This window comes from Actinia tenebrosa, unplaced genomic scaffold, assembly GCF_029948245.1.
Source record: "Actinia tenebrosa isolate PJP-AT-01 unplaced genomic scaffold, QUT_ActTen_1.0 PGA_scaffold9__36_contigs__length_13948895, whole genome shotgun sequence".
NCBI lineage: Eukaryota > Metazoa > Cnidaria > Anthozoa > Actiniaria > Actiniidae > Actinia > Actinia tenebrosa.
In genome coordinates, this window is record NW_028292586.1 from 8,276,820 (window position 1) to 8,302,608 (window position 25,789).

General features: G+C 35.9%; 3 protein-coding genes across 3 annotated transcripts; 1 reads left to right on the forward strand and 2 right to left on the reverse strand.

Annotated features, from left to right (window-relative positions):
• Nucleotides 1-5,191: 5,191 nt before the first annotated feature.
• On the reverse strand, nucleotides 5,192-7,349 carry LOC116308669 (melanocortin receptor 5-like). Its single transcript, XM_089024557.1, has one exon. The coding sequence runs from the start codon at nucleotides 6,288-6,290 to the stop codon at nucleotides 5,400-5,402; it is 891 nt and encodes a 296-aa protein (XP_088880683.1). The 5' UTR covers nucleotides 6,291-7,349; the 3' UTR covers nucleotides 5,192-5,399.
• Nucleotides 7,350-7,440: 91 nt separating this feature from the next.
• Nucleotides 7,441-25,120, reverse strand: LOC116308668 (dual specificity mitogen-activated protein kinase kinase 7). Its single transcript, XM_031719143.2, has 12 exons — nucleotides 24,905-25,120; nucleotides 20,571-20,652; nucleotides 19,753-19,819; nucleotides 17,857-17,970; nucleotides 16,782-16,901; nucleotides 15,801-15,908; nucleotides 14,482-14,533; nucleotides 13,834-13,961; nucleotides 13,062-13,142; nucleotides 11,174-11,316; nucleotides 9,510-9,555; nucleotides 7,441-9,070 (listed from the first exon to the last, which is right to left on the reverse strand). Exons 1-12 carry the CDS (start codon nucleotides 25,071-25,073, stop codon nucleotides 8,993-8,995), a joined length of 1,188 nt encoding a protein of 395 aa, XP_031575003.1. The 5' UTR covers nucleotides 25,074-25,120; the 3' UTR covers nucleotides 7,441-8,992.
• Nucleotides 22,066-23,512, forward strand: LOC148904692 (uncharacterized protein KIAA1958-like). The gene has a single exon (XM_089024930.1). The coding sequence runs from the start codon at nucleotides 22,121-22,123 to the stop codon at nucleotides 23,510-23,512; it is 1,392 nt and encodes a 463-aa protein (XP_088881056.1). The 5' UTR covers nucleotides 22,066-22,120.
• Nucleotides 25,121-25,789: the final 669 nt, after the last annotated feature.

The window sequence follows — 25,789 nt, forward strand, 5'->3', positions numbered from 1 at the left end:
TTTTTTTTCTCTTTCTTTTTAATATGAAATTCTATTTTTTTATGGACGTGTTATAGTCTTCCATGTTTTCATACTGAAAAATATACTATATAAATCTCTCAAGTCGACTCTTTATATATCTCTCTCAAACCCCTCAAACCGACCCTAACTTATTCAAACTGGTCAGAGCTGTGCTCCAGGATCTTACATGGATTGTATAGTGGCTGACAGAAGCTTCTTTTCATTGCTGTCAGTAAAAATCCTTGAGCTCCGCGCCTTTGCTGTTCTTGCGGTGGTAAATAGTGATAACAAGTTTAACGTGTTTGTACTTTGTCCCTTCGATTTATTTTTCTTTGTGCATACAGAACAGCTAACTTGCACAAACTATATGTATTATGTCAATGTCTGCCAAGCCTCACCAATTGTGTTGGGGATGTATTCTTTTACAAAGCTTAGTTTCTCGTTTGAAAAAAATAGAACAAGTTTGCTGGGGATGGGGGAGATTCGAACTAGGCATAAAATTACGAGCTGTTCTTTTTCAACAGGCCACTGCTTCTTACTTTATCCAACTTTCTAAAATGAAAACTTTTAGTCCCTAAGAAAATATTCAAAACTTTTTCATATGGATATTAATTCTTACCGTATGCAGCACATTAGGGCATGACGAGCTGGAGAGCCCATTTTACGGTAAACAGCATGTAGTCTTGGTTGCTACAGATAATAGTTAATCCGATTTCCGTGATGTCAAGATGACGAATGCCAGGCAAAAACATCAAGCATCTGTAAATATGCCTACACTCGATCTATTTAGAGTTATAAACCATGTCGCTCGGCTATGAAAGTCCCAATAAGACACCCAAAACATAACATACTTGTCATATAATCACTTATTACCTGTAGCATTAAAAATGCCAATGAAACAATTCGATTGAAATAAACATTTATGAAAATATATACCTTTAACCCGCTCCCAATAGATCAACACAAGCTAAGAACAGACGTATTATGTACAAAACAGAAACAGAGTCACATCTATCACAAAACACAGTGATCTAAGTAAGCATACACATTATACAGGTATACGAGTACCTAAGTATAAATGTGCCTACAGATCTATCACAAAACACAGTGATCTAAGTGAGCATGCAAATTATACAGGTATGACGAGTACCTAAGTATAAATGCTGCCTACAGATCTATTACAAAACACAGTGATCTAAGTAAGCATGCAAATTATACAGGTATACGAGTACCTAAGTATAAATGCTGCCTACAGATCTATCACAAAACACAGTGATCTAAGTAAGCATACAAATTATACAGGTATGCGAGTACCTAAGCATAAATGCTGCCTACAGATCTAATACATAACACGGACAGTGACCTAAGTAAGCATGCAAATTATACAGGTATACGAGTACCTAAGCATAAATGCTGCCTACAGATCTAATACAAAGACAATAAACGCACATCACATACATAAAATAACAGCAAAAGGGTTAGATAGGCAGTGATAATGTGTAAGAAAAACCTGACATCCTTTGATCTTGGGCAATAGTTAATCGAAACGTTCTCAGTGACCCTTTCAAATAAAGCGCCACAGTAGAGTCACATGATATCTTATAATGACGTAAATACTGTTTCAGTGATGTAATGTGCCGTCCATTGATAGTGGCATGCTGTGTTAATCCGTACGATGACATGCATTACGCAAGTATTCCCTATGCAATGAATAGAAATGAAATCTGAGACGAGCACTTTGAAAGTGCTGCTTCACGCCGGTAACTAAGCCGTGTAGCTCGTCATGAATAACTATATTTCTCAATTTCTTATCATGAACACATGCCTTTTGTTCATCATATGTACTTGCACCGTTTATAATATCTCAAGTTTACATACTTATTAAACATTATACACATCTAATCATTCTGCAGGTCATATACAAGTAAATTGTTTGCAAAAAAGTACGAAAACTGACACGCATTCCTTCGAACTCTTATACAGAATATGATTGGAAATAATATTCCATTAAACATCAAAATAGTTTCTGTTATTATAAACATCTCTTTCCTTGCCTCCCAGTCTTGGGAAATATTATATGCAACTAGCATCCCGACAAACGGAGCATAACACACCATAAACGCACTGATCACATAGTATTTACTATTCTTTGATATCTCTTTTCATTCCAAAGATATTTAATATGACAATTACAAAACGATGACATCAAAAGAAAACCAAATCTTCAATTAAAACATTGAGAATACTTATTAAGAAAACGACTGAAATTGCGTTACTTTATCTTTTGTTGCCATGCCAACATCATCAAACATATCGAAGTGACTGTTTTATCCTGCCCGTACGACCAGCGATTCTGAGTTAGTTTCATCCTTTACATGGTTAATGATTTCCACCATTATTGTTCCTAGGTGAGGAAAATAGCACAGGACGAACGCACCGTACCGATAACATAGTACATGAATTTGACGGATTTCTTGTATCGGGGCATGACGCAGTACTGTTGTACTGATTGCTGTTGGGCGTGGATCTGCACTGAGTGTCTGTGAATCACTCGAGATATTTTGAAGACCATATACAGATTGATTGTCAACAAAACAAAAATAATAGCAACTACAAGGGTTAAAAAAATTTCAGCCCTTAAAATACCTCCGAATGAAAAGCATTGAACTGCCTATTCAAATACAAGCTAATGCTATACCACATCTTTTGGTCATGTGACGAGTTCTTGGTATCGCAAGTGAAGATGAACAGCCAGGAATCGATCTGCAGTAATAGCACTTAACGTAAGGAAGGAAACAGAAACCAACTGGTAAGACATTAAATGAAATACTTTACCGATTGTTTGCGATACATCTGCGTTTTTGCCAAATTTTAACTCAGCGTATTTGACGACACAAAAAAGAGGCTGCACGACAGCATCGACTAGGAGGTCCGAGACGGCCAGACCAAGAACCAAGACACTAGAAGACAAAGCTTGCACAGATGGTGTCCTGATAAAAGTCAAAATAATCAAACAGTTCATGGAAAAAGCCGCAAACGCCATCTCCGCGTTCATGACAATTGTTGATAGAATAAACCCGAAGCTCCTAGGATTTTCGCAATAAAGCACTAGAGAATTCATAGTTGGAACTAATGAAGCGGCTGAGGTTGTCGACAAAGCACTGATGTTATTCATTTTAACTGATGTATAATTTGACAAAAACGTCAAAACGGACGCTTTATCTTCTCACCCAGTCTGTAAAGTGACAAAAAAATTGACGATTATTTTCAGCGAGGAAGAAGAATAATATTTGTTTTAGCCTTTCAATTATGACACTGAGCTGCCATAGAAATATAATCTTTCACGAATCAGGTGTTCTGTAAGATAAGTTAAATATAAAACTCATCGTTCTTAACTTTGTTTATCCAAAGGCGACGAATTTTAAGATATTTTAGCGACCAGAGTTTATTTAAAGATTGGTGATTGTTCCAAATCATCTCAGGACTACTAAATATATCTAAATTAATGATATACCTACAGATGAAAGCCAGTAAAAGTTTTGTTGCTTAATGAAAATTTTTGCCGTTTTAGTACAGTCGACTCTCCCGTAAGCGACCACCTCGGGGCCAGGAGAAAGTGGTCGCTTAGGGGAGATGGTCACTTACGAGAGTTAACACAGGAAGCCCAAACAATGGGAATCCCAACACAGGAAGCTAAACCATTTATAATTTTGTAACTCACGTGTAAAAACTACTGTATTCACGATTAAACTGTTTTAATCAAAATTTTGAATGTGCTATATGTTTACATTAGTGTAATTGTCAATATTTCGTCGGGTTTCTAATACCCGATGACTCTATGTTCTTAAATTTTTTATTGTTAAGGATCTGTCACCATTACTGGCTCTTGGGTGGTCGCTTACGGGAGAGGAAAAACAATGAAATATTCCAAAATTTTAACCCAAAAGGTGGTCGCGGTGGCTTACGAGAGTGGTCGCTTACGAGAGAGTTTTTTTTACAGAGTTTATATAGGGAACAAAACGGGAAATTCAAAAAGTGGTCGCTTATGGGAGATGGTCGCTTACGAGAGTGGTCGTTCAAAGAGAGTCGACTGTAAACCCAAATGCCTACTATGACATCACACTCATTAGCATACTGGAAATATAAACCTTGATATCTCCAAGATGCATCACTCAAATCATATAAAACATTTTACTATTTAACTTTTAACTTCATGTAGAATCAATGCTGAAAACATTGAGTTAAAAATCATAGGCACTTTACGTTTTGACGAGGCAAATAATTTTTTTAAATCATAAGCCCCGTATCTGCCCGGGAGAACGCTCTTCGGAAAACCTTCGGAAAATGGCGTGAGCAGGGCCGTACGTCTTTGAGCGAGTAGAGTCGTACGAATCCCTGCTCGAAACCTGCGACCGTATTTTCTTTCTTTTATTTTATTATTCTTCTTATCGTGAGCGTCATATGATAAAACGCTTATTGACTGAGTTAGGTCGGGCCGTACGGGAAAATATTTGGCTCTCGGTCATTTGTACGGACCTCGCTGCGCTCGGTCCGTACCGCATCACCTCGAACCAAATATTTTTCCGTACGGCCCTCCCACTCAGTCAATGAGTACATATTATTCGCTTTAGAGCGGATAGTATGAATTAAATTTATATCTTTGAAGTAATTAGCAAAAGTGTCAGGCAATTGGCCGTTAGAATGTTTATACGCGACTTCACAAAGCTGGAGTTCTCAAAGACATTTAGAATGTCAATTCTTCGAAATAGCGGTCTACTTGGAGTTCTACGATCTGAGAAAGTAATCGCCCTTAATTAAGGCTCGCTTCTGCAGGATGTCAGGAATAGGTGAGATCCTTGATTTATAATTACTCCCCCAAATCAATGAACCGTATGAGAGACAGGAGTATATAAAACTATAGTACAGATTTTTTAATATATCAAGACTTAGGTAGTGTCTACATTTATACAAAACTCCAATTGATTTAGCAATCTTTCTGTGGAATAAATGCAAGCATTACCATGGAAACCTGCTGATTGACATCCATGGAAACCTACTGTTAATGTCATGGCTACAAATCGTACAACTTTGCACATGTAATTCAGGAACGCATAGTTAATATCGTAGGTAATTATGTAAAAAAAAAAACAAAAAAAAAAAAAAAAAAAAAAAAAAAAAAAAAAAAAAACAGAGTACGAGAAAAATGGACTTTGATAGTTGGTATATAACAATCTGTGTTATAGCCTTGCCCCGAATTAGATCAGCTCTGCGAGTGTTCTCTCTGTAAAGGTAGCCGTGCCCTGACTTAGACAGCTCAGAGGTTGTATTAGGGTGAATCTGTGAGTTAGCTGACTTTGATCAGCCCTGAGGTTGTTTCAGTGTTCGATAAAATCGGTGATTTACCCTACAGGTCTTCGTAAAAGTGTGCCAATCGCGGTACGTATTTCTCCAACTCGCATACAGTAAATAATTGGATTCAATACGCTATTCAACATCACGAAAGTCCATATTCCTCCATCTAAAAACATTTTGTTTTTCACCCAGACATTCTGGAAACACAATCGCAGGATATGAAAGGCCACAGAAGCAATAAAGCTGAACAAAAATGCCCCACTAACATAGTACATAGTTTTCACGGATTTCTTGTATCTGGGCATGTCTATAGACTGTTGTAATGATTGCTGTTGGGCTTGGATCTGCACCGAGTGTCGCCGGATGACTCGAGAGATTTTGACAAGAAGAAATATGTTTATAACTCCCAAAGCAATATACAGGGTTAGGAACACTATATATCCCTCATAAGAAACAAGCATTAAACTGCTAGTCGCCACATTGAAAGCTAGACAAAATACCCAAATACAAGCTAATGCTATACCGCATCGTTTGGTTGTGACAAGTTCTTGGTATCGCAAGTGAAGATAAACAGCCAGGAATCGATCTGCAGTGATGGCAATTATATTCAAAAATGACACTAAGAGTATCACATTAGATATTGAGTGGAAGACGCGCAATACTATTTCTTGAGTTGTCTCCAACTTATCGTCACTTGATAAAAAGATATAAATGTTCCAGGAAACAAAAGCAGGCTGTGCAATGACACCAGCACTGAAGTCAGCGATGGCCAAGCCAAGAACAAGAACGTTCGAAGGTTTTTCTCGTAAAGATGATGTCTTTACGAAAGTGAAGATTGTCAAGAAGTTGAGAGAAGAAGCTAAGAGGGCCATCACTGTATTGATAACAATTATTGACTGAAGAAAATAGGCAACAGAAGAATCATTGGTGGTGGTCATTCTTTTTTGTCTTAAGTTTAGTTTACAATTTCAAGTATGGGTTCACTGTCAGTGTTCAATCCTCGAGCTCTACGATGAGACTTCCACCTTCTGACATGTAATAAAACACAACAATAGCAGATGTTTCAACCAATTATGCATAAAATGATAAGCAATTGCCAGAACGTTTTCAGGCTATCTTTTCGATTATATGTCTCAACATGTCATAAAGTATTGTCAAGAATATAGCGTTCGCTTTCTTAGTCTGAAATAACGAGTGCGGCACGAGTGTCGCATGATTGACTATGGAAAAAACTATTTGATGGACGTTTACCAAAAAGCCTACTACGAATACTTGATATCTTTCACCAGTAGAAGATACCATATCTTTCACACGTGAAGATATCACTGTTGACATAGTAATTTTTGAGCTTTTGCTTTATTTGAGTTTCATCGATATCTATTTAATAAACAGAACATTACATGGCCGCTTGGAGATACGAATTTTATCTTCTGGTGTTCAATTTGGATATCTCACGAGTGAGCGCAGCGAACGAGTGAGATATCAATTGAATACTCGAAGAAGATAAAATTCGTATCTCCGCGTGCCCATGTAATATCCTCTATGTTATACTCGTTATAACCTTCGTATTTATCATATTTATTTAACACGTACAATTAGCCGGAATCGAAAGTGAAAACAGTTATTGCTCTTGGAAATATTAATTTCCACTTCCCTTAGTAAAAGGTTATGAACAATAACGTTTATGTCAAAATGAATTACACTCTTTTTTTCCTTTATTAATATGTTAATTTTTTCCTTCATTTCACTAGTGAATTATTCTGCTAGCGCTTAATTGTCGACTCAAAACAAATATTTTAAAGTTTCCTGGAACTCCATCGCTTTGTTACATGTAAAGAGAGATTATAAAACATGAAACAAACAAACAAACAAACAAACAAACGCACAAACAAACAAACGAACAAAAAAGCCTTTCAAAAAGATAAAACCAAAACCCAAAACAAAATTAAACAAAAAAACTTTAAAAACGAGCAAAAAGAAAAAAAAAAAAACCAAAAAAAAAAAAAAAAACACTCGAATATTATATCATGAAAAACATTATATTATTATTATAATAGAGAAATTTATTGAGAGACTAAAATTCAAAGATTTGGCTTCTTTTATAAAAGATTATTATTTTTATTTAATCATAACTAAACTTGCTTTAATATTCCTGTAAATAATTAGAGTGCATTTTGTTCTATTCTGGTTGTTTGTCTGCGATTTCGTAGTTTGTATGATGATTTGAAAACGAAAATTCTCACGAAGTTAATTGTAAAATAACATTTTGCATGCGATATAATCTATGCGTTGCTTGGACAGGTCACGTGACCCTACACATTAAAACGAGCAGTTGTGTCAAACCGAAAAGAGCACCTCGATATTAGTATGAAGGCGAATTGTTAACTAATAATGTTGACTTTAGGAGTAATGATATTAAAATTAATATAAAATCAAATATTTTGAGAGGATTTGTAAGGAAAAGTGTTGGCTGGTGAGCTCATGCCTTCCAGCGCATTTTTCCATACAAACCCCTATAAAGCGTTCAGTCTTATGTTAATGCCATTTCTCCCGTTTCGCTCGTTGTGAGCTATAAATCACCCTCCATACATGTTGAGGTGATCTTTTCATTTCTGATGTTCATTTTGACACAACTGCTCGTTTAACTGTTAGTGCTAGTCGTCCATTGTTTTATGTAATAGTCCCCCCCTTCACAGTTCTTTGCGCCATCCCGAAGGTAACCCTGCCTGTGCTTTGAAGCGAGAATGACGATGAGCTTGCAATGATAGACACCTTTTTTAACACCATAGACAATTATTATTATGTCTATCATCGTAAAGTCAACAATTGGAAAACTGTGAAAGAACTCGAAATGCTCAGAACAAGCATCAGACTAAACAGCTCTGTTAATAGTTGGTAATCGTCACCTCACTGGCTTTGCCTAGAGAACAAAATATTTGGAACTGAAGTGAAGTACTTTGAAATTCAAATGACTTCCACCGAACCAATAAGAATGCACAGAATTTCGAATTATCAAATGAAATTACTTGAAATGACAAGGAAGCCATTTGAGAGTCTAGGTAGCGTGCTTCAGTCCCATCCATACTATATATACTGAAGACTGAGAATATAATAATGAATTCTGATTAGTAAATATAAGAAATAATTTTTCAAAAACCAATTAATTGTATAATTTTGAAGATGAAGTGGTTCATTAATGACATGACATACAGTCCTTTGACTAAACGTTGTAGTTGATCGGATCATCCCTACGCGTAGACCGGAAAAGATAACGGGTTAATTACCCAGAACTTGCGTCATCCAAACTGCTCGCCAGTTTAAATCTTCGCCGTATGCTCGAGGCATGGTTTTAGCAAATTAAATGTGATCGAAAAAAGCGAGCTCAAGACGTGTTAGGTAATATATGCGGCAGCGAGTAACTGTCAATTAATTATCCCCATTATCCTTTTCGGTCTAGGCGCGTAGGGATAAAGCCGAGCAAACGACAACGTTTAGTCAAAGGACTGTAAACATTCTATTCTACGAAGCATAATGGTCCTCGTAGAATGTTTTTGGTCGAATTCTTGAATCAACTTTTTTGGTATTTCATTAATTTACATCTACAGAATGCTCATGACATGGAGCTAATTAACAGTATTATTCAACTGACTGTTTTATCTTTAAGCCAGCATGCAACATCGACGTCTGCTTTCTCGTAATGCTGAATAAATGGATGTTTCTGAAACATAAAAATAAAGAATGTTGGCTCTTAAATGGTTAAGAAATGTTTTTTATTGCTACTTGCTGCTGCAAAAGTGTCTAGATTCATGAAGAATCTTGGTATAATTTCTATCAAAGACTTTCAGTTCCAACAACTCGAGCAGTTTTGAGGCGCGAATGGACGTAACACAAAAAAACTTTGTCTCTGTGAATATTCAACAGTCAATATATTATACTCCTAGCTTTCATGAACGTTGGTTAAACATTCAGTAGAGCGAAAGTTAAGTTATATTACAGACGAAACGAAGCCACCAATTTATTAAAAACACACTGATTAGAATACAAATTAGAGAGCAGATGTTTGGCGCAGTAATAGAGGAGATAATAACGGTACGAATAGAAAGACAAGTACATAGTCAAGTGGTTGTAGCTAGTCATAATAACGTACACAAACTTACCAGGAGTTTATCATATTTTGGTCTGTATTGGTAATCTTTTATTAAGCTGAAAATACAAAAAGAAAGGATGAATTAAAAAGAGGAGTTTGTCCTGAAAAGAATAAGAAAAAAACCCAGAATGAAAGGGAATGGAAAAAAGAAAAGGGAAGAAATGGGAAGCGATAAAAAGAAAAAGGAAAGGAAAGGAAAGGAAAGGAAAGGAAAGGAAAGGAAAGGAAAGGAAAGGAAAGGAAAGGAAAGGAAAAGTAAGTGAAGTGAGCTGACAGAAGTGTATTGCCCAACTTCCCTGTCGTGACTGTTGTCTCGATCAGCGCGTAGCAAAGAAAAGAGTGGTAAAGGAAAAGTTAATGTCTGCCAATCTGCACTACATGCACCTATTTCAAAAAACATTGTGCGTCAGAAATATGAAATCAAAAAATCTGAGACTGACTAACACGATGTAAAAGGTAAAATATTCAATGCCGAAAAACCTAGTTTCTTGTAGCCTTCGTAGCGGTCCTCGGGCAAAAAAAAAATTTTTTTTTAATTAAAAATTAAAAATTAAAAAATAAATAAATAAAATAAATAAATAAAAGAGGGCCGTTACGCAGGTTAAGTTTCTTAAATATGAGTCATGACCTTTGAGTTAGGAATCTATAATGTGATTTTTCGCTTTTTACTATATCGGCGCGCTCGCGGCCGAGTTCTCGATTCGGTCAATTATTTTCACTTATTTTTTTTAGGACCTCCCTGAAAATCATTTTTATGAGTGGAGTATCCTCATTAAATATCATTATTATTATTATTATATTATTATAATATTTCAAATTCTCTCTCCTGTCCAAATTAAAGATTAATTTGGATCGTTTCCATCCGCGTTCTTTCGAGGGAAAACTATGACTAGTGGAATTACTCTAGTATAATTTGGGATGATATAATTAATCTGCAATAGGACTACAGTAAAAACCCGCGTATAAGAACCTAAAATTTAAGAATCTGTTAGGCTAAAATTTCATTTTTAAGCACCCTTTACATAAGAACCATTTTAGGCTAAAATCCTAAAATCCTAAAATCAATCTTTTCAAAAAGATATTTATAACATAGTCTGTACACAATAATGCTATAAACACCATAACTGTACATGGTTACTGTGAAGAACATGTCCTCATTGAATTAAAAAATCCAACTTAAAATAAAACTAAGATGAACCTTTGATTTTATGAAATCACAGTACATGAATTTAATATCAGAATACTGTACAGTCCATGTAGAACAAAGACCAGACTGCAGTATTCAAAAATACTACTTTATTTCTTGAACAAAAGTTAAGAACCTAATTAAGAACCTAGTTAGCCTAATTTAACACTAAATACCATTTATATAAGAACCTGTTTAGGCTAACTTGAAAAAACCTAGGTTCTTATACGTGGGGTTTTACTGTACGTGTCTGTCCAATTTGGAAATAATTGAATTCAAAAACTTCCTCTGACTACCAAATTGGACTCGGCCTATCAGCCTCTTCCAATTTTGTCAGTACTCGGAATCTTTTTCATCCAGTTACTTCCTAATTGGACAGCATAATAAAGTAAATAATGAATGATAAACTAAACTCTACAGGTACGTTCATAATGAATTGCAAAAGTTAGACATCTCTGATGTCTATGATAACAATGATCAATGCTTACCATTCACTAACAAAGGAACAGAATTCTTCTGAAAACCCTTGTTCACTAGGAAGACAAGGTGGATCTTCATTCATAACTCGAGAAAGAACTTCAAATTCAGTAGTACAGTCTCGGTATGGAAACTTTCCTGTAGCAAGTTCAACCTGCAAAACAAATTTAGAGAAGCAAAGTTTAAATTAGTGAAGTAAAATTTAGCAAAGTTTTACATCCTAGACTAAACCTAGACAACATAGAAAACAACATTAGAAGCAAAATATCTAGCTTGATTAGCTTTTTAGTCACTCTAACCAACCAATATTCGATAAAATTCTTTTGAAAATATCTACTTTATAATTATTACTTTCTTTGTAGTATGAAAAAAGTATATTGTATCGTAATAAAAAATAAAGAAACAAACAAACAAGCAAGAAAAAAACAAAACAAAAACAAAACAAAAACAACAAACAAACAAAAACAAAACAAAGCAAAGCAAAACAAAGCAAAGCAAAGCAAAACAAAAAACAACAAACAAACAAAAACAAAACAAAACAAAGCAAAGCAAAGCAAAGCAAAGCAAAGCAAAGCAAAGCAAAGCAAAGCAAAGCAAAGCAAAGCAAAGCAAAGCAAAGCAAAGCAAAGCAAAGCAAAGCAAAGCAAAGCAAAGCAAAGCAAAGCAAAGCAAAGCAAAGCAAAGCAAAGCAAAGCAAAGCAAAGCAAAACAAAAAACAAGACACAAAAAGATATATTTTTCAAATTATGTAACTTTTTTTTGGAAAAAAAATTAATTCAAGGTCTACAAAGGGTTGGGCTGATATCCTGTTTTAATGTGTGCATCTTTCTTCTTGTTTTTATAGAAGAGAAATTAAAAAAATATTTCATAAGAAATTATTAAAGAAGTTATGGCAGCTAATACATCAAGGGTGACTCTTAGCATTTGAGTTGTTTACTAATTATACAAAAATCCTAAGATTGTATTCCAAACTCTGGGAAAAATTATATAGTACATCAGTTTCTAACTGTTTAAAAAAGGTTTTGAGTGTTAACCCAAAACAAAAATTGGATCAAAACTCATATGAAAGTCTAGCTTTTGGCGCATTTTGCCATTATTGCTCATTATTGAAAAAAAAATTCCTCTTAATCTTTAAAGAGGAAGCCTAGATCACAAAGTGGTTTTCACTAGGGTCCTAACAGAAAGGATTACAAAATACATACAGTATATTACTAAAATAAATATTAATACATATAAATAAATAAATACATTATTCCTAGTAATTCCTAAATATAATACTGGCAGTATATAGACTGTACACAGTACACAGCTCGCAGTACATCTGTGTTGTTCATTCACTGTGACGGTGCCTCGTCACAGCATTTGTACTAGATTATTGTAAGAGTTCTCCCACACTGAGACTTGTTTTAAATTTGTATCGTAATGGTGTTGTATGCTATAACATTTCACTGAGTCATGTAAGATCTACTCTTAGCAATCTTTTTTACAGCGATTATAATCACAGGCATGAAATACTTTGTGTATCTGATGATGCTACAGCGCAACACACAAAACTATGACCACATTAATTAATGTATTCATGTATTTTAATGTATTTTAAACCAACACATTTTGATGGGAAGCTGGCTTGTTTTACCCAATAAGGCATGCAAAGGCTTGTTTGGCAGGAAAAAGCCTGAGCCTTCAAAGAAGTATGTGAATACATTAAGTGTGGTCATACTTTTAATTAATGCATAGTGCTGTAATATGCCTAAGGATTGTCATGGAAACCTGTTGATTGACATCCACCCAAACCTACTAAATGTCATTGGCTACAAATTGTACAATTTTGCACATGTAATTCAGGGAAGCACTGAGCAGTAACAGAAATAATTATATTTGATTACGTTGCATGCTTACTAGTGATAATCCAAGGCTCCACACATCAGCTCGTACATCATAATCAGGGTGCATTGGGTCTGGTGGATCTATTCTTTCAGGCTAAAAAAATTATATCAGGAAGTATTAGTTTAGAAGCATTGGATCTCAATGGCATTGGATCTACAACTGCACATGTCAGTTAGGGCAATAAATCTAGGGATACATCATTGAGATATTTGAAATGTGCTATATAAGTACCCCATTACTATTACTATTACTACTAGGGGATCGATCAAGGGTGTCTTATAGGAGTAGTACACTTGCCTTTCACCTCTGGGGACTCAGGTTCGATTCCTGGACTTTGCATCATACGCTAGTAGAGTTTTTAGTATATAGGTCTCTCCCTTGATTCAAGGATTTTTCTCAGGTTCTCCGGTATTCCTTCCTCTGGAAAACCCTAGACCAAACCTAACAAGCTAAATTCCAAATTGATCTGTGAAATAGCCATACCCAGACTTTGATCAATCATAAAATTGAAATGGCTAAACATTCACAGGGCCTTGACCTAAATTGCACATTTTAGATGTTTAAAGAAAATATATAGCAAAATTTAAGGGCACGGCTAAAAAAATTTTTCTTTTTCGGAAATTCCCCATAACTGATTAATATGTAAATGATGATTGCCCTGTCACATTAGCTCTTTTATAATCCCCCCCCCCCCCACCCCCTGCACCCCCCCTCCCCTAGATGTATATTGCCTTGCGATCCAAAATGGCAGCCGTATTGTTGAAGTAGTCTATAATTTACTTACAGCTAAATATGCAGCACATCCAGCACCTTTGGTTTTTGCCTTGGAATCCACAAGCCGTCCACTAATACTAAAGTCACACAGCTTTACACATCCATTACAGTCTAGCAACATATTTGATGGCTTGACATCTAGTGCAAAAGAAAAATATAATAGTGTTGAGATTAAGTAAGGTATAGTAATGAGTTCTTAGTGTTAACTAAGAGGTTGTTCATTATTTATGGCCAGGGGAGGGGGCGTTTCTTGTTTAAAAAAGATCCGGGACTATGCGACTTGCCCAGTCGGGTGTACGGGTAAACATCACTGAAGCAATACATTTTTAGCTCACACTTTAGAATATAATCATGTAGAGTAAAGCTCGAATGATTGTGCCTTTTTGTCTGCGAAGGGAGAACAAATAAAAAGCTACTTCTTTAGTTTTCATGCAGAGGAATAATTATCCAAACCCAAATTGTTTACCAGCAAAGATCTTCCCTGTATGCTTTAGGCATGGCTAAAATGGAAACACTGCGAGCTCAAGATGTGGCTAAATAATAATATATGCAGCTAACAGTTATTTCTACCCTTACTCCTGTTCGGTCTAGTTGCATAGTCGCAAAGCCCGTCAGGAGTACAACATTTTTGACAGTCGCTGACAATATATTACTTTACCTCTGTGCATGACCCCATGCTTTTCTTTTAAATAATGTAAGGCATTCACAATCTAAGAAAAAAAAGAGCTTCAGATAAGGCAACTATGCTTCAAATAAAAGCGTTTTATTTTAGCTGTATACTTTGAATAATACTTGTTTTACAAGGGTAGCACTTAACAAGCTAACAAGCCTGTGACCCTCATTCCATGATTGAATTGGAATCTAGGAATTGATTTTTGGAGAGAAGAAAACCAAAGAACCCCCCCCCCCCCCCCCCAAAACAAATCTGGCAGCACAAGAGATTACTGTACCAACAAGAATCTTTAATTATTATCATATGAATTATGACATCAAGTTTGGGGATCAGTGGCGGATCCAGGATTTTTTCAAAGGGGGGGGGGGGGGTTGTAGCATTGATTGAGGTACTTGTTTGGCGGGAAAGTAGCACAGGGTTCCCAAACTGAAGTAGGTCTTATGATAATGATTATTTGCTGCAGGCGAGCATGGTTGTTTCAGGTCCCACACACGGTGTATAGAAAAAAAAGCGAGCAAAATGTGTTTGGTACCCTGTTTTAATAAAACTCACGATACTGTTGGTGTTGTCATGAAAAAAAAATCACGATGGCTCTCATAGGGGGGGTTGCAACCCCCAAAACCCACCCCTAGATCTGCCACTGGGGATTGAATTCAAGAGGTTGGTGAAAGGAGAGTGATCTCACTTCACACACAATGAAATGGTTGGAGGTTACAAAGCAAACTACAAAGGACACAGCATTATGACAATCATATACTTTATGACTATATGACAGTACGTCAATCATCAATTCATTGATCTGACTGTTTACTGATCATTGGTCAAGACCCCACCAATCAAAGGATAGTGCTGGGCTAAGAATAATGGCTGTTCAGTAGCTGGTCATGACAACTTCACCAGCTGATGACCATCTAAATTAGTTTTAGCTTGGTGAAGTATCTTGTTTCAGGCTTACTGGGGTTTTCCATATTCTGCGAACTCAGACATTCCAACAGCTTGTTGTGAAATTGGTTTTTCACTGCCTCCAGTCAAGAAAATAAAAAGTACTGACTGATTATTTTTGAATAATGGCAGCAATAAACCAAATTTATGAATGCAACTCTTAATTACCGAGTTCGCAGAATATCAAAAACCGCAGTTACATAACTGGTCAAAACGACCAGCAAGTCAAAGTTCAACCTACTGTAACACGCTGAAATTTTGGACAGACATTGTCTGATGACCAGCCATTATTCATGGCCCTGATGTGATAAACTATTTTAAAATCGACACAAAAGCATTATCTTTAGTTAACTTGTACTTACAGCAACAGCCATTTTGCCAAGAATATGTTCAGGTATTGGGCCTTGCAGTCTCTTGATCAACTTGTCTAAACATGTTGTCATTAGCTCCATACAGATAAAGACATCCGACTGTGTTAAAAAAAGGAAATTCTTGATTAGAGTGATTTGTTGTACACCTACGTACAGTATTTATTATTTATTTATTTATCTGTTTAACGTCTGACTCGATCGCATTCATGGAACTGCAATCTCATATTAACCAGAGCATGAATGCAGATAAATAACTTTCGCATTTACACTGTTAAATTGCAGCGCAATTGCCCTTGAGGTATGGCGATTCAAAGGCAAACATGATCACAGCCATGTTGCATGACGGAGTTGCGTGCAGTACTGTAGCAACGGTAACTAAGGGGAGTCGGAACCACGAATTAACAAAGTTTTTTATAGCTAATTAATGCGTTTGTGCAGCAGCCACTATGCGCATGTCTCCAAACCTAATGAATCTACAATGGAATGTTTTCGGAACAAATGATCAGAGACAATTTTCGACTTGTATTTTTTATAATTGCAAAAGAGTGTCATAGCAACTTTCTGCAGATTGCATTAAATAATTAAATTTAAATACCCAAGAGTATATTGCATGCAGGTACTGTATTTATTTTGCCATTAAATTTGCAGTTTAATATTTTTATAAAGCACATGAGAGCATCTCCCTATGAAGCATGTGTAATTTTAGTATTACTTCTGTTTTCTATATTCTGTGAACTCGGGGACTGAACTCGGACATTTCAACGGCTTTTTGTGAAGACGGTTTTTTACTGCCGCCAGTCAACAACATAATACCATGGTAAGTACCGACTGATTATTTTTGATTGACGGCAGTGAAAAACAAAATTTCAGCATGCAGCTGGCAATTCAGAACTATTGAGTTTGCAGGATATGGAAAACTGCAGTAAATTATTATTTTATTATTGATAATACAAAATTCATATCACAGCTTACCCGAGATATATAACAGCCAATACAATTAACAATATATGGACAATCATGGCTTTTCATTACGACTTCAAGGTCCATTAGAACCCTTTTTTGTTCTTCTTTGTTGTGGCTTCGTGCCATTTTCTGAAAAAAGTACATAAATCAGACAGAAAATCTAATGAATATTTGAATTTACTGTAAATGCACAATAATTAATTTGAGTGTCTTTTCAAGAGAAAACAAAAAGCCTTGTGCCCTGCTTTGTTTCACTGCTATGGACCCTAGGAATGACAGCTTCATACAGCAAACATGGTGTATTGTGGTCTATCTTGAGTACAAACATCATTTGATCATCATGTCTTATAATATGGTCTTGTTTGCATCAGGGCTAGACTCCAATACATCCTGATTATTAAACTCCGAAAAGGCCTATGCCCGGGGGGGTACTCCCATATATGGACTATACGGGGATGATCCACTGAACAGGGTATGGTTGTTCGAGCTTCTTGTCATAAACAGGGTATGCAATTTCACTCAAGTTCCAATTTTTTTCCTGAGTTTCCTGTCATATTCAGGGTTTCTACTTTCGTATTGACCGAAACTGGTTATTATGGTCGTAAAAAACGATACGCGAGATGACATGATAATTGAAACAGGACCTCTGTGCAATGAATTATATCTTTTGTCATAAACAGGGTCTACAAATTTGAGTTTTTTTGTCATAAACAGGGTACCCCTTTCAGAATCCCATCGGAACACCCCTACCCAAATCCTGGCAGAGTACCCCCCCCCCCTGGGGGCCTATGGTACAGCAGTCCAGTTTAAGGAACATCAATACTCTGTATATGTACACTGTACTGATTATATAACATATGAGTTTGACAGCATTTATGTATTTTTCACATCAGGGCCCAGTTGTAAAAAGCCTGGATGGCGCTATCCAGTGGATACATAAGTCGATGCTGTTATCCAATAAATTTATCCACTGGATAAATTTATCTGTCGGATAACGCTATCCAGGATTCATACGACTGGACCCAGGACATGCAGTAACGATAAACATGAAGCTACTGTACATGTATTCCTAGTTTATCTTTACCTTGACTGCCATGACTTGACCTGACTTCTTGTGTCTCATCTTAAACACCTGACCAGATGTGCCACACCCAATTTCTTCCTCTGTATCCAAGTCATCTAGTGAAAACTCGTATTTCTATATGTAAATAACCAAAAAGGTTTCAGTTACAGGTAACATTTATAGTTTATAACTGGAACTTTTATCTTTACACCTTTTGCCGTTCATTAACAGAAAATGTACATTCATTTGTGCCAATAGTTGTATCAATAACGTGTAATGTACTTTCATCAACATCACAAGTAACATCATTAGCGCGGATCAACTTTCAATAACGATAATTGAATATGCGTGTACATTCATAGGCATCAATGGACAATCAATAGCGCGTTTGTACATTCATATGCGCGGAATGTATTTTCTTGTGCGCGAAATTCAACTTCAATAACACCAAAAGACATACAATTGCATTTATGGACAATCATTTACCCAAAAGTGAAAATTCATTAGTGCTATTAGCATAATCATTGACAATGAATAACGCGCTAGGACAATCATGAGGGTCAACGTTATATTCTATAGCGTGGTTTGACAAACATTTGCACGATTCGAATGAACAATAAGAGAAATAAAACAATCATTAGCGATTTAAAAAAAAGAACTATTTTAGCCTTCAATTTCTTCGCCATTTATACATCGTGGCAAATACGTTTGCATATATCTGAACCACTGATTACATTTAGTGATAGCGATGGTTGCCACATTTCTCTGGAACCCTTCCATTAGCAACTGCTTTCTGTAGTGACCTAGAGCAATCTCTTTTCGTCTTGCCTTAGCCCGATAGTTCGTATGTTGTTGGATCTCTGGACGGCTGATGTCGGCTTTAATTGCTGCTTTAAGTGAGCTAATTGCTATTCTCCTACGCAGCCGCTATTATGGAGGCAGTTTCCTGAGTTTTTTATATGTTTTAAAGTGATAAAAAAGAACATCGCTAATGATTGTTTTATTTCTCTTATTGTTTATTCGAATCATGCAAATGTTTGTCGAACCACGCTATAGAATATAACGTTGACCCTCATGATTGTCCAAGCGCGTTATTGATTGTCAATGATTATGCTAATAGCACTAATGAATTTTCACTTTTGGGTAAATGATTGTCCATAAATGCAATTGTTTGTCATTTTGGTTTAATTGAAGTTGAATTTCGCGCACAAGAAAATACATTCCGCGCATATGAATGTACAAACGCGCTATTGATTGTCCATTGATGCCTATGAATGTACACGCATATTCAATTATCGTTATTGAAAGTTGATCCGCGCTAATGATGTTACTTGTGGTGTTGATGAAAGTACATTACACGTTATTGATACAACTATTGGCACAAATGAATGTACATTTTCTGTTAATGAACAGCAAAAGGTGTAGTTATAGAATTTTCCTATGCCTATGCAAGTGTCCTTTCCTCAAGTGTGCAGTTTTATTTTATGATGTAAATAATGAATTGTAAATAAGCAAAGATGTTTCAGTGGCACTCTTAGTCCCAACGGGATTAATGAACTTTCTTTCAACTAATCCTTTCTTTTGTCTTTTGATTGTTTGTTTTTGTTTCCTTGCCTACCTTGTTCCTATTGGTTTCTTTTGTCTTATTCTATCATATAAACACTCCTTTCTACCACCTCTTTCTCTTTTACTCCGACGAAGGACAGGCATCTGAAACGTCAGTTTTTTCATCTTTTCACGGTGTATGATTTACCTTTTCATCATTACTGTTTCAGTTATACAGGTAACACTTATTTATGACTGGAACGTCCATGTTAGCATTTTACTATGACCATGTATGTGTCATTCCCTTGAGTATGGTTTCATATTTCACTTTAAAAACCTTTAAGATCATTAAAATCTAAACTCTGACTTCACCTTGTCTCCTAGTTTAAGGATTCCAGTTTGCTTGTTTATTTCATTCAACTTCTTTTCAATGTGCGCACTACAAGAAACGAGAAATGTGTTAATAAATAGTACAAGAGGTAAATATACGGATAATGAAATGTCTTTCCAACAAGAATGACGGTTGATCATGGTATTGTAAATCATAATAACCAAGGCAGATAAAACTGGCGAGGTCTTGATATGTAGTTTACAATATTGTGAAAACTGAATGCAATGATTCAAAACTTTTTATATTATACCATTCGTAAACTTATATAAAATGTAATTCTGCTTTCCAAATACATGTAATAGCAAACAACACATGTAAAAATATAATAATTTTCAGTGTGTTAATAACAGTCAATCACTGTTTTAATGTTTAAAATATAGTATAATTAGTATAATTTGGCAATAAAATTGTCTTAAATTATAAATGCTTGATATTCGTTTATGTAATATATAACAGAACAATACATGGGCACTTTGAGATATGAAATCTATCTTCTTGTTTTCAACTTCAATATTTTTACTAGTCCGCAGCACTTACTTGTGGGATATCAATTTGAACACTAGAAGATAAATCACACATTTCCACACACCCATGTATTATTCTCTATATATCTGCAGAAAAATCTACAGATAATATATTTATCATGCCGAGTTCACACAATATCAGGATTTGTCAGAGAAAATGTCCTTGTTTTGTGAGACCTTGAAAAATCCCTTGAAAGTCCCAGTCTTTATACTTTGTCCAAATTCTATTAAATAGTTTCTATGAGCATTTTAAGCATTGATTATTGCATGAATACCTGTCATCATCTTTGTTGCTGTGTCTCCTCGCATGTACAATCCTTCTTCTTGGTTTAAAAGATCCATCGACCGACAAATTAGCTATGTAAAAACACAACAATACTTTTTTTGTTGCAAAATAATATTATTCTTATAATAATTATGCATAAATATAACAAAGCACCACAGTCAGGGATCACTTTCACTTCAATCAATCAAACAACTGTCTAGTACTTTAGGGAAGGAAAATGGTTTTCAAAATCACAGGCTAAAAAAATCTTGTGGGTTGAAAATATGCTCTTTTGTAAAGAAATCTAGGCTTGCAGGAATAGCCAAACATCATGTTTTCTAAAATTTACACAATATTTACTGAAAAATTTAATAGAATTATTGTCTTGGATCCTTGTTTTTTAAATGGCCATTAATTCTTTATTTTCTCAATAATTGAAGGTCACTTAATTTTAACTTCATTATGTTTTTGGGACACTTGTTTTTTGTTGTCAAATTTTTCTGAATCGTGAAAAATTTGAATGAAAGTGTCGCTAAAATTTCATACAGTATGTTTTGAACCCAATGATAATTTTCCAGTTGAGTGTATGCTTCACTCATCACGCATAAGGGCTACATGCTAAATTCACTATTTCGGCACTAGCCGTCACAGGGTATAAATTGTTTTAGATTGTGTTACGGTCACCAAAACGTTTGGACATTGTTCTCGAATTTCTGTACAAATGTACTGACTCTAAATGAACTATTTACTTGGTTAATGTTTAGTTAGTTCTCTAAATACAAGTAAATAATCATTTTTCTAGCTCGACTGAAGCTTTTCTTACGCTGTTAAGAGAGCTAACTAAAGAAATCTACCTAAATTTTCTCTTTAAAGTCAGTGAATTTGTATGGAAATCCAAGAACGATGTCCAAACTTTTTGGTGACTGTAACACAATCCAGGCTAGCGCTGAAAAGGTGAATTACATGATTTATTTCGCCGTCAAATAACTGAGCATTATGCATGTAGCCTCACATTGAAACCTTTGTGCATGGAAAGCAAAGCATATTTCGGAAGTGCATGGGCTATTGATTTATTTTATAATCATATCACGGCCAGTTTTCGTAAAGACTGTGTTGATCTCTTGCATATTTTTAATTACTTTAAACCAAACACGAATAAAACATTGAAATACTTTAAAAATTGGAACTTCAAAACTAGAGTATTCCGATTTGTAGGATTATTATTAAGCTTTGTTGACAGAATTAGAACATAAGATTAGACAATTATCCATCTTAGAATGGGTGAACATTAAAACAAAGAAATAATAATAATAATCCAATAATTGAAAGCAAATAAATATGTTTATTTTTTTCCGGTCCGGTATCCTAAAAAATCGTGCGTTCTGATTGGCTGTTTGAGCGGGCGGTATTTTGTCAGTATCTGCCCGCGGTCGCGGTCCGGTATCCTTGGCCGCTAAACAACAAAACAAGTATTGCAATTTATTGTTTTTACTGGCAATATTTATTCACTTATTTTCTCTACAAAACACGCTGTTTTACAGTCACGTTTATCTCAGTAAGATGTCTGATGACGAGCATAGTGATAGCGAATTCTATTATCCTTTGGACTACAAAAACAATGAAAACGAAAGCGAGAAAACCAGAGAAAAGCAAAGTTTTTCAGTGGACGACGTCCAAAGTTTCATACAGACTCAGCGTCCAGAAAATACTATTAAGAAAACTCAGTATGACCTAAATGTGTGGCGAAGATACTTGTCCGAGTGGGGAGAAACTACAGAAGTTGAAAACATACCTCCACAAAAGCTAAATTTGTTGATCTGTCGTTTCTTCATCGAGATACAAAAGAAAGATGGTGAAGCGTACGAGCCCTCTACACTAACCTCTTTCCATCGAAGTCTTCAGAGATACCTCAATGATAAGCAGTCCACAGTCAATATATTTAAAGATCAAGAATTTGCCATGTCAAGAGACGCTTTAAAGTCTAAAAAGAAACAACTGGCTGAAGTAAAGGCCAAGGGAAATCTTCCTCAAGCAGCCCGTGGTGTAACAGATGAAGAAGAAGACCTCTTGTTTGCATCTGGTGAGTTTGGCGAGCAAAATCCTGAGTCTCTTCAAAGGACTGTATGGTGGCTCCTATCTCTACATTTTGGTTTCCGTGCTCGCGATGAAAGCCGTAAACTGAAGTGGGGAGATGTTTCCCTGAATGTTGACAGCGTTACCGGAAAGGAAGTTTTAACTTGGGGCACAGAAAGAGGCTCAAAAACACGACAGGGCGAAGGAAATCGTGCATTCAAGCCAAACGCTTACGCTTCTGATAATGAGCGCTGCCCAGTAAAATATTACAAAGCCTTCCGTAGCCACAGACCACAAGAAATGCTTCATCCAGACTCTCCGTTTTACCTGGCTATCAAGCATAAACGAATGCAAAATTCAAATGTTTGGTATTGCAAAACTCCACTCGGTAAAAACGAGATTGGAAATCTTCTCTCGAAAGCTGCCAAACGAGTAGGGTTGAAAGGTAATGTGTCCAACCATAGTGTAAGGAAAACGTTCATTTCTCGCTTGATGGATGCTGGAGTTCCACCAAACTACGTAGCCCAGCTGAGTGGACATAAGAATCTCAAAAGCCTCGACTCTTACAGCACAGCTTCGTTGACTCATCAGCGCGAAATGTCATTGACTCTCAGTCGGTCAAAACAGTCAAGCCGCTCTATGATGGCTGCCAATACAACAGAAGTTTCTTGCTCTGAAGATATCAATGCCAAGCCAAGTACATCCACAAGTTCGTCATCAGAGGGTGGACCATTTGGCTATGGTATTTTTCCTGGTTCGTCCATTGGTAGAGTTGAAGGCTGCTCATTCACGGTGAACATCGTTCATCAACACGTGCAAGCACCAAAACCAGCCAAAAGGCGAGGAATTCTTGAAAGTGATGACTCTGAATCGCAGTAGACATTGACTTTGATATAATTTAATGCACTCATCTGCAGTTAAGCTTTTTCTGATGTGATCTTGTGCATTTCTTAAACGAATTAGAATTTGATAAAAGCTCTTTTTTAAGTCATCGTAGCACTGCTGTGCTTGTTGTTTGATCCATATCAGTGCGCATGCACGGTTTCTCAATCGTTTGATTGACATGACATGTTATTGGCTTTTTTGTAAATGTGAATAAATTACTTTCACTTTTTCTAATTTTTCAACTTGATCATATTGTTATTACTCAGTGAATAAAATATTTTTTTAATGATATTACTTCCCTTACAACGTATGCAAATTTTTTTCTTTCAATAAATATTGCCATCCATTATCTTTGACGTTTTTCAAATAATAACAGCAACGTTGCACGATTAAAAAGAAGTAAAAAAATACGGGAAAAAAATAAATAAGTTATTTACCGTCCTATAGTCGGTCCGGATAGGGAAAAACTGTGCCCTCGGTCTTGAAAACGGACCTCGGCCTAACGGCCTCGGTCCGTATATTCAAGACCTCGGGCACAGTTTTTCCCTATCCGGACCTCCTGGCCGGTAAATAACATATATGTATTTTCATATCAGAAATTATTATTTTTTGATCTTTCAAATTTGAAAACTTATATCAAAATCTCATTTAACATGGGAATTGAAAAGCATACATGTATTATCGGGGGGAAAATGTAAGCTTAAGCTTATAAAGGAATTATACAAATAAGCTTATCATGAGAGAATCGAATGATTGCAAATCAAAATTCATAAGAAAAATAACGTGAAAACTTATTAAAAAAGGAATCTTTTTAAATTTGTGAGGGATTGTATAGCCAAAATACAACCGCTAAATACTTAAATCAAATTATTTCCCTTTAAACTTGTTTAAATTTGTAAAATTTACGTCTCGACATGGCTGACGTCTATTAAGGACTCTATGAAGACGTTCTTTGTACATAAACACGAAACAGCGACAACTCTAGTAGATTCTTATCGAAGAACTGACGGAAAAGCGAAGAATAAGCGACGAAATATTCCTCAAAGGCCTCAGAGATTTAGCATTTTGATAAATTCAGCGATATTGGTGAGTTAAGGGACGAAGAATAATGTATTCAAGAAAATAAGACTGACAAAACAACAATTAGGAAAACAAGACAGAGGTTCAAATATATTACGTTTCAGTTTCTGAGATCTTGATTGTTTTCACCGTTTAGACATGAAGAACACAAATAAATACATAGAATCGCTCAAAACGTTGTAAGAAGAGCCAGGTACAAGTTGTAGGGGTGACAACAACAATCAGGAGACAAATATAAGACCAGTTGATTTCAGGTACAAAGTGACCGAACGTTCGGTGCCATATACAAAACTCTCAAGTCAATACCTGGTCGTTGTTTTCTTGTCCCAGAGCTGATGTTGAGCCCCAGGAGAGCTCTAGTCGGTGGTTTAGTCTTCTCGCTTTCCGTCTCAGGTAAATCGGGCGATTTTGAGTTGCATTCTTCTTTTAATCGCTGGCCAAGACTGTGTATTTTAGCTTGCAAATCCTTCGCCATTCCCCATATTTACAATAAGACTATGTCAAAGCAAAGGACATGTGGCAGCCCTCACACATGCGCATTAAATATTGATCCACCATTACCCAGCATACATTGCAGCAAACGCACCGTTCCGTGTCTTTGAGTTGAAGTAGCTTTCTAAGACTAACAGAAATCAAAACCATAAAAACCTAACACCATCCAAACACAGGTACTTTGTTTGGGAAGCCATTTAGAGAGTCGCTCAACACATAACTGCACCATGCCACATGTTACCACTCTCTGTAGCCAATAGCACTTCTTCCAATCATGACCAATGCCTACTGTGCTGTCCAATGAAAGTCTCAAACTGGCAGTTCAAAAGTCATATTCGAGTGTGTAAATCTCTGGTTCGGTCCCATATAGGAAACTCCCTATCAGTTTATAGAATAATCTTCCTTGCATGTCAAAAGAATTTTTTGGATTGTTCAAAGTTCAATAGGGTGTGGCTGGTTGCAGGTGGCTAAAAATAAACCAGAAGCTTCTATAAATAATTATATCGGTTTATAAATAACAATTTAAAGGTCACCAAATATCAAAATATGTTAAACTGACAATGTTCGGACAATGGAAAAAGCCCCATCAATTTTTTGAGAGCAACTGCTATTAATGGAATCTGGCCCAATAAGCAGTTATCTAGGGATACCCATTCACAGCCGAAATAAATAAATTCTATAACTGTTACAAAGGTAACA